Source organism: Mercenaria mercenaria, chromosome 19, assembly GCF_021730395.1.
Source record: "Mercenaria mercenaria strain notata chromosome 19, MADL_Memer_1, whole genome shotgun sequence".
NCBI lineage: Eukaryota > Metazoa > Mollusca > Bivalvia > Venerida > Veneridae > Mercenaria > Mercenaria mercenaria.
In genome coordinates, this window is record NC_069379.1 from 10,529,400 (window position 1) to 10,541,891 (window position 12,492).

The 12,492-nt window shown below is 35.7% G+C and overlaps 1 protein-coding gene across 2 annotated transcripts in view; it reads left to right on the forward strand.

Moving 5' to 3' along the window:
• Nucleotides 1-2,126: 2,126 nt before the first annotated feature.
• Nucleotides 2,127-12,492, forward strand: part of LOC123542802 (protogenin B-like) — a 78,106-nt gene continuing 67,740 nt past the window's right edge. The window contains exons 1-2 of one of the 2 annotated variants that reach the window (XM_045328804.2): nucleotides 2,127-2,309; nucleotides 10,470-10,811. In XM_045328804.2, the coding sequence (XP_045184739.2) occupies nucleotides 2,153-2,309; nucleotides 10,470-10,811 (499 nt within the window). In that variant the 5' untranslated portion in view covers nucleotides 2,127-2,152. The remainder of the gene's footprint in view (nucleotides 2,310-10,469; nucleotides 10,812-12,492) is intronic. The other variant, XM_045328805.2, reaches the window with a different exon arrangement.

The window sequence follows — 12,492 nt, forward strand, 5'->3', positions numbered from 1 at the left end:
ATTTTAAGATAGATAATCAGAACGATTTGTTCATAAATTATTTACGTAATAAACGCGGTTGATACATAAATCCCGTTATTTTAATAATTTATAAATGATGATTATTTCGGTATTGTTCGGTATTGTGAGATAAAAATCACTCATTTTTTCATATGCAGGCATGTACTTATATAGACTTTAAGAAATTAAAAAAAAGAATTTTAGAAAATAAAGAAATTTAGACAAATAGATCTATCTTCTGGCTCATTTTTGTAAAAAAATCTTATTTTCGCGAAAATAACCGTATTTTAACATTTTAAATTAAATTGGTAATTAAGCATTATTACATTTTGAAATTGCTCAATTATCTATAGATTAAAGCTTAATTATAATAATGGCGGCATTCTTAGATGTTTTCAGGCATATCATTGAATGGGGTCGAAATGTCCAAGGAGTTGGGGTTGAAATGTCTTGGGGTCGAATTGTCTCTTGGGGTTGAAATGTCTTGGGGTCGAAATGTCTTGCTAGCCATAAGACCAGCTTTCATTTGTAAGATTGCTTGTTTGTATGCAGTATATGATTCAGAAAGAAAAAAGATAAAAAAATAAATGTATCATTCGAATGTGTTGCCATTGGCCTTTCCTGGGCAGTGCCAAATGTGTTCCTTTATCCGTTCGTTTTATCCTCGCTGTAAGCCTGTGTACTTGTGCGTGCATGTGTGCGTGTTTCTATTTATGGTAGGTCTATTTGGCGATCTGTGTCTCTGGCTGTGTTTGTTGTTATAAAAAAAAGCACACAAATAAGTCTAATATTTCAAAAACGAATTTGATAATCTCATTAAGATGATATTGCTCAAACGAAGAACTTTCAATAGACATCTAACCTCCTCATGTTTTACATTTTATTGCATTTTTAGCATTTGAAACATTTTAATTTTTACGGTGTCGAATTTGAATTGTACGCTCAGGCGTTATAGGCGTATGCCCAAGTATCCCCCTGCGTACACATAACAAAAGTTCATAAAATCTTTAAAAAAAATCTTTAGGAGCAGGACTCAACAATGTAAAATAATATGCGAGATTCAATTCATGAAAGATTTAATGAAATGTTTATACCCCCTCCCCACCTCCACACCCATTACATCTAAAGCCATGTCCTAAAAGATATAGCCTTAACTGTCACACTACCTTAAAAGCTAACTCTGTATCTATTTGTTGTTTTTTTTTTTTTTTGATAAATGCTTAATGTACAGGATCCGCGATCCAAGCCCCCACGGACAAACAATTGCCTATGACAAGGCGGGTTAAATTTCTTTTTCATAGGCCTACAATTACATCATAATTTTCACTTCCTTTATAGTAAAATTGATGATTATCATCCTATGTAAGAAGTTGGAGATTTTTCATATTGAACTTCTAACCTTCGATTAATTGTTAAGTTGTTGTTTTTTTCTCGACACAAAAAAAAGAACAAAAATAAACAAACAAAAAAACGAAAGGGGTGTGGCTGAGGTTGTCCGCCTTGGTGGGAAGTTTGTCCGGGAGATTTTTGTCCTAATTCCATACCCGCATGAAAATATAAGAAACATGAAAAATGATGCTAAATTATCGATTCTATACAGAATGAACTGAAATTTGGATATATTCTGTAGGCCTTCAACAAATTGACCAAGAGGGTTTCGTCCTTGGGAAAAAATCCCGTGCAGTCCCGCTCAAGGCTGTTATTTCATTAAATAATTAAATAAATGTCATTAACATAAGTTATGAATGCCCTTATTTAAGTTGACTAGTGCATTCGCTTACGTAGTGTTGTCATTTCTCCTATATTTTCCATTTTCTATTCTTTCTATTCTACTTGACCTAGATACCCTGACAGTTAGCGGGAACGTTATAACTAAGCCAGCGACCTCAAATTGTATCTGCCGCTACTTTTATTGGTTGTTGTCCCTATTGAATTCAATATTCACTGCACACAGCATTTTCATGCCAAGGCAATAGATCTATATATACTCATCAGCATTTTGTTCCTATTTATTAATATATTTATAACGTATGAAATGCTTTCTTGAAACAAAATGAAACAAATAGTTTGTAAATTTATTGACTTTAATACGCGGGAGTACATCCCTGCCCTGGAACAGCCCGGCGCTGTGTATTGAATGTAAGGGGCATTTATGTACACAATACGATATAGAGGCCATCTTTTACGAAAAAAAACTTTGTGTTGTTTTGTGCATAAAAATCGGCCTGATGAATTCATTCACATGGATAAGTTATTTATTTATATATTTGCCGTTTGGACGGTGACACATTGGGTCCCAGTAATACGGGGTAAGAGCTTTTTTTCATCATTTTTCTACTGTTTATCTCGCCTATATCGAAAAACATGGCGTACTAAAGGTTAACCTTTTAGAATTATCGGTCGCGTTGACCGATGTGATTTTTCAGAAATTTCATTTACAGCTTGTAGTTGGTCGTGTTCTAATATGTGATAATAGAAAGTGTCTTTGTTAACTGGCATAAATGTACTTGATATTTTTGACCCAGTTACATATAGTGGGTTGTTTTGAAGCGAGATTTTTTTTTCGCCTCAAAGCCAAGTCATTCTGAAGATGTAGAGTGAGGGGCCCCATGTGGGGGAATATCTGAACTATCGAGAAATTCTGTAATCTATCAAGTTTTTAAGAAACAGATTAACCCCTGTTTAATTGCAATTCTGTTCAATATTCTATCGATGACCTTAAACAATGAAATTTTAAATCTGCTTGGTTTAGTAAAAATGGTTTGTTTGTAAACAACGTAGGATGTGTTCATAAAACCTGGTGATATTTATTTATTTAATAACATCAGTTACAAATTTGCCTGCTGTAATTGGGTACACGTCAAAATGTACTCAAACCAAAATGTACTTTAATGGTTAAATGGAAATGTTTATGTTTATTTTTTTTTAGTTTCTTCCACCCTAAATTTTTATCACTATATAATATTCTTTCTCTTTATGATTTTGATGAGCAAAACGTCTACGTCCCCGCAAGGGGTTTGACGGTTACAGAAGATAGATAGAAATGTAGGCTACCCAAACAAGTTGAGATGCTGTACAGTAAATGGGCCAGTTAAAAAACAAAACAAAAACACATAACTGCTTTTTTTGTTTGTTTAAGAATTGCTGTTTTTTTATGTTTTCAATGTTTAATTGTTATTCTGAAGTAATGCTGCGGTGGGTAAGATTTAATTAAGACCGACAAGTTAGCAAGCAAGTGTACAATGTAAGCTCATGTGATCTTCTGAACAGAATAACCAAAAATTCAGATTATTACATACTCATTTACTGAAAGCTCATTAAGTTTCAGTTGAAACATTAGATTCTTCAAACGAATTCTTGTTTATTTTTTCAATAAATAAGACTCTTTTTGCAGAAGATTATATTAAGTTTAGAAGTAGAAAAACGAAAAAATGCCAGAATAATTTCCCTTAAAGATACGATCAGAAATTAAACATTATGCAAGACATGAAGTATTTTGCAGTTTCAGATTTAGAATGTTACTTCGAAATGATGAAATTAACTGTGTCTTTTTTTACATCCATTGTATATATTATATTATATACAGTCAAACCTGTGTTAAAGACCACCTCTGAACAGAGACCACCTGGCTCTAAAGACCACATGTTTTGTTTCCCATTTTAACATTTACAGTGTAGTCTAACCTGTGAATAAAGACCACCTCCCAATAAAGACCGCATTTTGGCTCTCCCAAGGGTGGTCTTTATAGACAGGTTTGACTGTATATATCTTGTAGACACTTTTATATTTCAAAATGCCCAAGCTACAAGCTGGCTAGTGTTATATTTTGCAGCAGGTTCATACTAAGGCTTGTATTTTCTTAGACATCCAGAAAGGGAAGAGTTTATGTTGCACCACAGATCAGATCAAATAATGTAGATCAATGTGAAGACCAGCTATTCAAAATGGCCTGTCATTCATAGCAGACCTGTCTGTCAATCCGTCTCTAGTCTGAAAGTCAACTTTGCAGGGATGAGAATTTTCCACGCATTCGCGCATTTCCGCAGTTTTTATGAAGCCCTAGACCATTTTTGAGATCAGTATAAATCCAAGGAGAAAATTTGAGGGGAGGGGGGTGGGCGGTACCCTCTAGTCGTTCGACGATTAGCGATTATTCCTTTGCTGTAGTTGTATTTTGCGGCAGTCGAGCACCTGCTCAAAGGGAAACAACTCGTTACGTTAAGAGTTGTTTCCCTTCGAGCAGGTGCTTGACTGGTTTGCGTTTTAATACCTTTGAACCCACTGATTGGTTGAAAATAACTACAATGTTGTAAACCAGTCAAATATCTTACGGAAGTGAAAATTTTCAACAAATCGAAAACATGAAGAACAAATAAACAATCCACCAAAATGTCGTACAAAATATTGACTAAGTGTGACAAAGTTTGGATTAAGGATGTGGAAAGCAGTGTTAAAAACAAATTTGTATGGGGATGGATGGATAGAGAAATTGAGATTGTCGTGAACAATGATCGGAAAAAATTCAAAGTGTCCGACTTCGTTAGTAAAATTGACATACCTGGCAAAGCTCTGTGTACATTGTGTGACAGCTTAATTGCGTATATGGTGGAAGAGGTGTAAATGCCAAGAGAAGCATTTAAATGTATGGAAAAGGCCTTAACCCCTATAGTTTTCCGGGGGCTTTGCCCCCTGGTCCCCCATCAGGGTTTCACCCCTCGATCCTGAATGGGGGCCCTATATGGCCCCCAAACCCCCCACATAAATTTTCAGAGATTTTTGATTAAAGCCATTCTCATCCCTGACTTTGATAGTAGATGAAATTGAAATATGAGGTCATAACATTGGGTTGACGTCCATTCATTTTACAGTTTTTGATTTTCAGAGTGACCTTAAGACTTACTATCATTATTTACCGTTTGGACTAGTGGTTTGTAACTTGGCCTCCTAAGTGGAACTGTAACCATGTTAACTGCCTAATTCCACATTCTCATACGCAAATAACACTCAGATTTCTTAAGAAAAATTCTCTTTCGAACGTGATTGTGGTTTACCCTGTCAAGCCATTTCGTAAACCTTTGGGAGGTGATGTTACAGCCCAACTTACTGCAAATTTTTGGCTTTAAAATTTTTTATATGTAAGCTGGTATCTCTTTCAGCAATTCATAAGAGGGGAAAGTTCTATGAAGCAAAATTGTTGCCCGTTTCTGTACTTGTTTATGTCATTTTGTTCATTCAAGTAACATTGTTTTATAAATCATCTGAACTTGATCTATAGCTATTTATAAATGTCTCCCACCACACAGTGATGTGGGAGACATATTGATTTACTCCAGTCTGTCTGTCTGTCTGTGTGTGTGTCTGTCACAAAGCTTGTCCGCACTCTAAGTCGAACATTTCTCATCCTATTTTCACCGAACTTGAACAAAATGTGTTTGACCATAAGACCTCGGCCAAGTTCGATAACTAGCCAAATCGGTCCAGGCGTCTTGGAGTTATGGCCCTTGAATTACCAAAAGTTGGTCTTTTTACTCTTGTCCGCACTCTAATTCGAATATTTCTCATCGAATCTTCACCAAACTTAAACAAAACGTGTTTGACCATGAGACCTCGACCAAGTTCAATAACAAGCCCAATCGGTCCAGGCATTTTGGAGTTACGGCCCTTGAATTATCGAAAAATTGGCCTTTTTACTCATGTCCGCACTCTTAATCGAACATTTCTCATCCGATCTTCACCAAACTTGAACAAAATGTGTTTGACCAAGAGACCTCGGCCAGGTTCGATAACTAGCCAAATCGGTCCAGGCATTTTGGAGTAACGGCCCTTGAATTATCGAAAAATCGGCCTTTTTACTCTTGTCCGCACTCTAAGTTAAACATTTCTCATCCGATCTTCATCAAACTTGAACAAAATGTGTTTGACCATGAGACCTCGGCCAAGTTCGATAACTAGCCAAATTGGTCCAGGCATTTTAGAGTTACGGCCCATGAATTACCAAAAAAATCCGTCTGTTTACTCTTGTCTGCTCTCTAAGTCGAACATTTCTCATCTGATCTTCACCAAACTTGAACAAAATGTGTTTGGCCATAAGACCTTACCCAAGTTCGATAACTAGCCAAATCTGCCCAGGCACTTTTCATTTATGGCCCTTGAATTACGATTGGATCCACTCATCCAGACCATTTAATTGGATCCACTCGTCTAAAACATCTAGAGAAACTAACATTTTTCATCATCTAAGGGGCAGTTGTGGGAGACATGCGCTTTTCTCAAAAACATCTCTAGTTTTTATTGATTCCACATGACCAATTTTAAGGGCCGGCAAAGCTTAAAATAGAAAAAAAGCCTTTTAACAACATATTCTCATGAACTGTTTGATTCTTTACCAAACTGGGTCACATCCTTGTATGGACCTCTCTCAGCTTTGTGGAGATGCAGGGCTTTTCCCCCTATAAAGCTACCTCCAGCAAAAGGAACCATTCCCAAAGCAAACAGTTATGTTTTTTCCTCAAGTCTGAACTAAAAATTCTCAAATGATTGTTCGCGTTCAGGGTATTGATGTTTTACAATTGTTTTGCTACTTTTGTAAGTCTAAAAATTTGTATCAATTTAAATTAACAGTTACTTTCCTAAATTGATAGAGAAAAGGCTGGAGGTGCTTCTGTTTTGCTCCTTTGGGGCTATTTGATAGAGTTTAAATCAAATAATTCTTTATTCTAAAATGCTTGTTTCTGTTATAACACACTTAGGCTAAAATGACAAACAGAACAAACTAGAACGATTCCTTCAGTTCAGAATAAAATTCGATAGACAGAAATTTAATAAATGCTTTTGAGACTTTGCTACATATTTTATGGGTCACACATTAAACCGGAATCCACCTAAAAACCGGAATACACCGGAATACACTTTCTATAACTGGAATACACCTGTATTTTTATAATTAAAGGTATTTTTGAAGGTTTTTTGATATAATTCAATCACATATATCATAAATAATCAACATACCAAAGGAAAATACAATACGTTCACGCAACGATTTTATAAGAGATTGAAATTCGGCGACCGCACGGGAAATTACCATAACCGAAATACACCCGTATTTCTTCAACAAATGCTATTTTTGAAGTGGTTTATGACTGAATTCAAAAATATATATCATAAATGATTAATTTTCAAAATGAAATTAAAATACTTTTGCGCATTACATTTTGTACATGATTGAAAATCGGCTAGGGCACTGGAAATTAGCATATTCGTAAATGAATTCCCATGCCCTAAAATTCTCTAATGTACACCCTATTTCTTAAATAAATCGTACTTTTAGGGTTTATGATAGAAATCAATCATATCTAAAATAAATAATTAATTTACAAAAGGAAATTAAAATGCGCATAACGTTTTATACGAGGTTGCAAATTTGTTGAGCGCACGGGAAATCTGTGCACTCGTGGATGAACCACAATCGCCATAATTTTGTTAGATTTTAACTTAGGTAGGTAAATTTCTTTCGAGTTTCGATTTTTTGGTTCAAATTATTTCAAAATAGTCTTTTTAGCTCATCTGATTTTTTGAAAAAAAAAATGATGAGTTATTGTCATCACTTGAGCGGTTGTCGGCGTCGGCGTCTGCGTCGGCGTTGCCTGGTTAAGTTTTATGTTTAGGTCAGCTTTTCTCCTAAACTATCTAAGCTAATATATTGCTTTGAAACTTGGAATACTTGTTCACCATCATAAGCTGACCCTGTATAGGAAGAAACATAACTCCATCTTGCTTTTTGCAAGATTTATGGCCCCTTTTGTACTTAGAAAATATCAGATTTCTTGGTTAAGTTTTATGTTTAGGTCAACTTTTCTCCTAAACTATCAAAGCTATTGCTTTGAAACTTGGAATACTTGTTTACCATCATAAGCAGACCCTGTACATCAAGAAACATAACTCCATCTTGCTTTTTGCAAGAATTATTGCCCCTTTTGGACTTAGAAAATCAGTTTTCTTGGTTAAGTTTTATGTTTAGGTCAGCTTTTATCCTAAACTATCAAAGCTATTGCTTTAAAACTTGCAACACTTGTTCACCATCATAAGCTGACCCTGTACAGCAAGAAACATAACTCCATCATGCTTTTTGCAAGATTTATGGCCCCTTTTGGACTTAGAAAATATCAGATTTCTTGGTTAAGTTTTATGTTTAGGTCAACTTTTTCTCTTAAACTATCAAAGCTATTGCTTTGAAACTTGCAACACTTGTTCACCATCATAAGCTGACCCTGTACTGCAAGCAGCATAACTCCATCCTGCTTTTTGCAATAATTTTTGCCCCATTTGGACTTAGAAAATCATTTTCTTGGTTTAGTATTATGTTTAAGTATACTTTTCTCATTTATAAACTATCAAAGCTATTGCTTTAAAACTTGCAACAGTTTTTCACCATCATAAGTGGACACTGTACATCAAGAAACATAACTCCATCCTGCTTTTTGCAAGAATGATGGCCCTTTTTAGACTTAGAAAATCATGGGTAGGACACTATTTCTATTATACAAAAAAAATCAGATGAGCGTCAGCACCCGCAAGGCGGTGCTCTTGTTATGCTATAATATAATATTCCTTTATGAAATATTGTGTAACCATATCAGCTTCTTTAATTTGTTATTAAAAGCGAATGTGCATAAACTGACAGGTAAATGTGTCAAACGATAATAGCGGATATCCTACCTCTATGATTATTTATGATATGTATGATTGAATTATATCAAAAACCCTTCAAAAATACCTTTAACTTAAAAAATACAGGTGTATTCCGGTTATGAAAAGTGTATTCCGGTTTTTAGGTGGATTCCGGTTTAATGTGTGACCGTATTTTATTGACTAAAAGATTGTATTTTTTTGGGACGAAAGCTTCCTAAAATGTACAAAATCACTTGAAAGATTTCTTTCTATTGTAATTACCAACTAATGAAAAACATTCTCTAAATTTCCAAAAGTTGACATAAATTGGGAGGCATGCAGCTTTTACTCATTTAAACAGACAGATAACGGGAACAAAGAGACCTGCGAACTGGGAAAGAACAGTTACCCAACAAGTCTTTTTAAATTGATTAATTGATCCGTTATTGATAATGACATTTTGGGGGAAAATCTAAAGGTGTTAAAGCTAAGGATTTATAAGATGTCCTAGTTGCAGTGCTCGAAAGGGAGATGACTCTGCAATGTTTTTACTGCTTGGTTTTGAGGCAAAAATAGTTGTTTCACATCATGCAGGATGGTAACATACCATGAACTATTTAAGTATTAAGTTTGTGTGTAGGGGATTCTTAGATTTTTGATAAAACGTCATAGTCAATCATTTTCGGTCATATAATTAATATTTGCAGCCAGTTTCAGATTTATGCACTTATTTGATATTATGCATATATCTGTCTGATATTTGCTTTAGTGTGTAGAAATTAAACATTAATAAGCAACACAGTTTACCAGGGTTTCTTAACGCTCTGAAAGTCACTAGCATCTTATTGCAGAAACAGTCTTTTATAGAGTAATTCTAGACCAGTTTTGGTTAAAGTTTTGTTAAAGAGTGTCAAAATGCTTTGCTGCTTTTGGAAAATCTGAAAGCAGTAGAATCCTTCGTGTTGTGCACCTAGATTAACAAAAATCCATTATATTTTATTCAGCTTACTGCAGCGATTTTTTTTCCTTCTTTATAAAGTACTGGTAAAATGACCTTCTCCCAATTTAAAGTGTTTTTTTTTTCTCAATGTCCATTAACCCTTAGCCTGCTGGCGGCAAGTGATTCTGCCTTTGCGACCAGTGCAGACCAAGATCAGCCTGCACTTCCATGCAGTCTGATCACTTCCGTGCAGTCTGATCATGGTCTGCACTGTTCGCCATTTAGTCAGTATCTGTTGGTAAGCACCCCTTTTAACAGTTAATGGTACTGTCCAAATTGAAAGATGGACAAGTTCATTATAGAAATTTAGCAGGGTAAGGGTTAAAAAAAATCCCAAAAAGACAAAGAAAAATGGTCAAATTGTTATTAAAGTAGATTGGTAATTTATTGACTTGTATGCCAAACAGACCCTAACTTTGCAAATATTAATGATTGCTTGCAATTCTATGATAAGTACAGGCCTATCTGGGGCTTATATTACTGTTGGTTAGAAAAACCGAATGACACCAACAATTCCCAAATTGAGAAAAAATGCAGCGATTTCTCCCAGTTCAGTCGGTACTGGACCTTTTTCCAAAGCGTCCAAAAAAATCGCTGTTACAGTGTTCCAGCTAGCATTTAAAGTTGGGGTTGAAAGCTGAGTTTTTCTTGCTCTTTTGCACCCCCACACTAAGAGATATAAAACAGCTGTCTCCAAAACTGGGGGTGCAAAGTACCATTCTGGGGGTGAAACCCCCCCCCATTTGGGGGTTTCTGGGAACACTGTGTTACTATATGTGTAATGTATTCAATCTGTTTTCAGGGGTCGAGGCAGGGGACCTAAAAATTGGTTTGGCATTACGCCAGGGGCAACCTGCTAAAGTCATTGCTCAGAAGAACGGGGAACTTGTGCTCAATTGCTCTGTAGAACATGATACGGACCTTGGTGTTCTGACCCTGAACTGGACGAAAGATGATGCCCCAGTCGAGTTCGACCGCCGGGTTCAGAAGCTGCAAAATGGTTCCTTGTTTATAAGGCGAATAATTCATCGTCCGAAAAAGAACTGGACGGATGAAGGCCGATACAAATGTTTTGGAACAATACAGAAGGGGAATGAAAGAGTTGGACGGGTCATCGCTCGTGATGTTCACGTGCAAGTTGCAGGTGAGTTGCGCAAAAAAGAAATTTTTTATTTTACTAATTTTCTAAAAATATGCAGGAAAGCTCTACACCATTTACGATTTCTTTTGCAAGTGAGAGACAATATGTTTGGCAGTTGGGCATGATAGCTTATGGAAATTTCCCAGAGTTTTTCAATGGGTAGTTCCATAAATTTCATAATTTGCTAATTACAATATACCCTATAAAAACTCTTTTACCTGAATGTTAGTTATAGAAGTTGGAGGAATGGGGCTCAAACTTAAGACACCTGATTTACCATTTGACGACTATGTCTGCTCTCTCCGAACATAACACAGTTGCAGTGAAATCATTTAATTTCGTGGGCATGAATTTTCGTGATTTTGACCAAAATGGCTAATTCATGGGGATATGAATTCATGGATTTCATCTTTTGAAGATAAAATGAAAGGAAATTTTATTTGTTTGTTGGCACTTAATTTTGTAGATTGACGCAACCATGAAATCCACGAAAATATGTCCCCCATGAAAATAATTATTTCACAGTCTGTTTTGTATGCAAAATGAGCTACATGTACTGAAATTTTTCAAATAGTTTTTGTTGTCACTCTCTGCGTCACGAAAGCGCAGGAGCAGGTTTCTAAAAAGGTCATATATCAGTGGTTGGACTACAATTAAGACTGCAGTTATAGTGATATTACTGATTTATTTCAATGACATACGGTCAAAAGTTGTTGTCCCTAAGACTTTGAAAATGTCCCCATATTTTCCTTGCCAAGAGACTTGTGTCCCCACCATTTTTGATCCTCGGCAGAACACTGATTAACGTTGCATCATTCAACTTGCATGCAAGAATATCTCTAAAAATGCTAGACAAAATATTTTCAAACTATACAATCATGTACATCATGAGATAGGGTTTTCCTTACCAGGTAAAAAGCGTAGGATTACGTGATTTTTTGCAGTCATGTCCCCAAAAATCTTCAGGAGTGCGACCCCAGTGTCACGCAAAAAGTCCTTCGATAATTTCTTTCCTGTAGTTCTTCTTCCTTAGTTTAAAAGCAAGATGCTTTATACAGTACATTTTAATGAGCGTCTATGTGACTCGGATATCTTTTGGACTGGCTATCGTTTTCTTTGCCTTAAAACGGTTCTGTAATGTAGGAAACGCAGTCAACTGAAGTGACTCATCAAAATATGGAGTCGAAGAAACTTTCTTCGCAGTCTACGCCCCATTTTGCGAGTCCTGGTTTACGAATTGACTTTCACTGTTTTTATTCCATATTTTGTTGTTCTACAATACAGGACAAAACTAGTTAAAAATTGTCAACAATATTGAAAATGTCCCCCAAAATCATGTGTATGTCCCCTAAAATGCAAACCTAAGGGACATCATGTCCCCCAAATGAAAAATCCTAGGGAAAACCCTGATGAGATGACCTCACACTTCGTAACTCGGGTAACATTTTGGCAAAATTGTGCTCCTTTTTAGCTCAGACATTTTGATGAGAGATTTACATGTAAGGGTGTTTCTCTGAATAGTAACTGTTGTAATTTGTACCAGATGCTTTCAAAGTGTTCACAAGTCATAACCATTTTTGAGCTTGGTTCCTTAACTCCAACTGAAGTTTACAGAATTATTCCCCTTTGTTTTGGTAAAGCTTTTGTTTGGTTGATAATTATGATGTGGAATGGTTTCATAAGT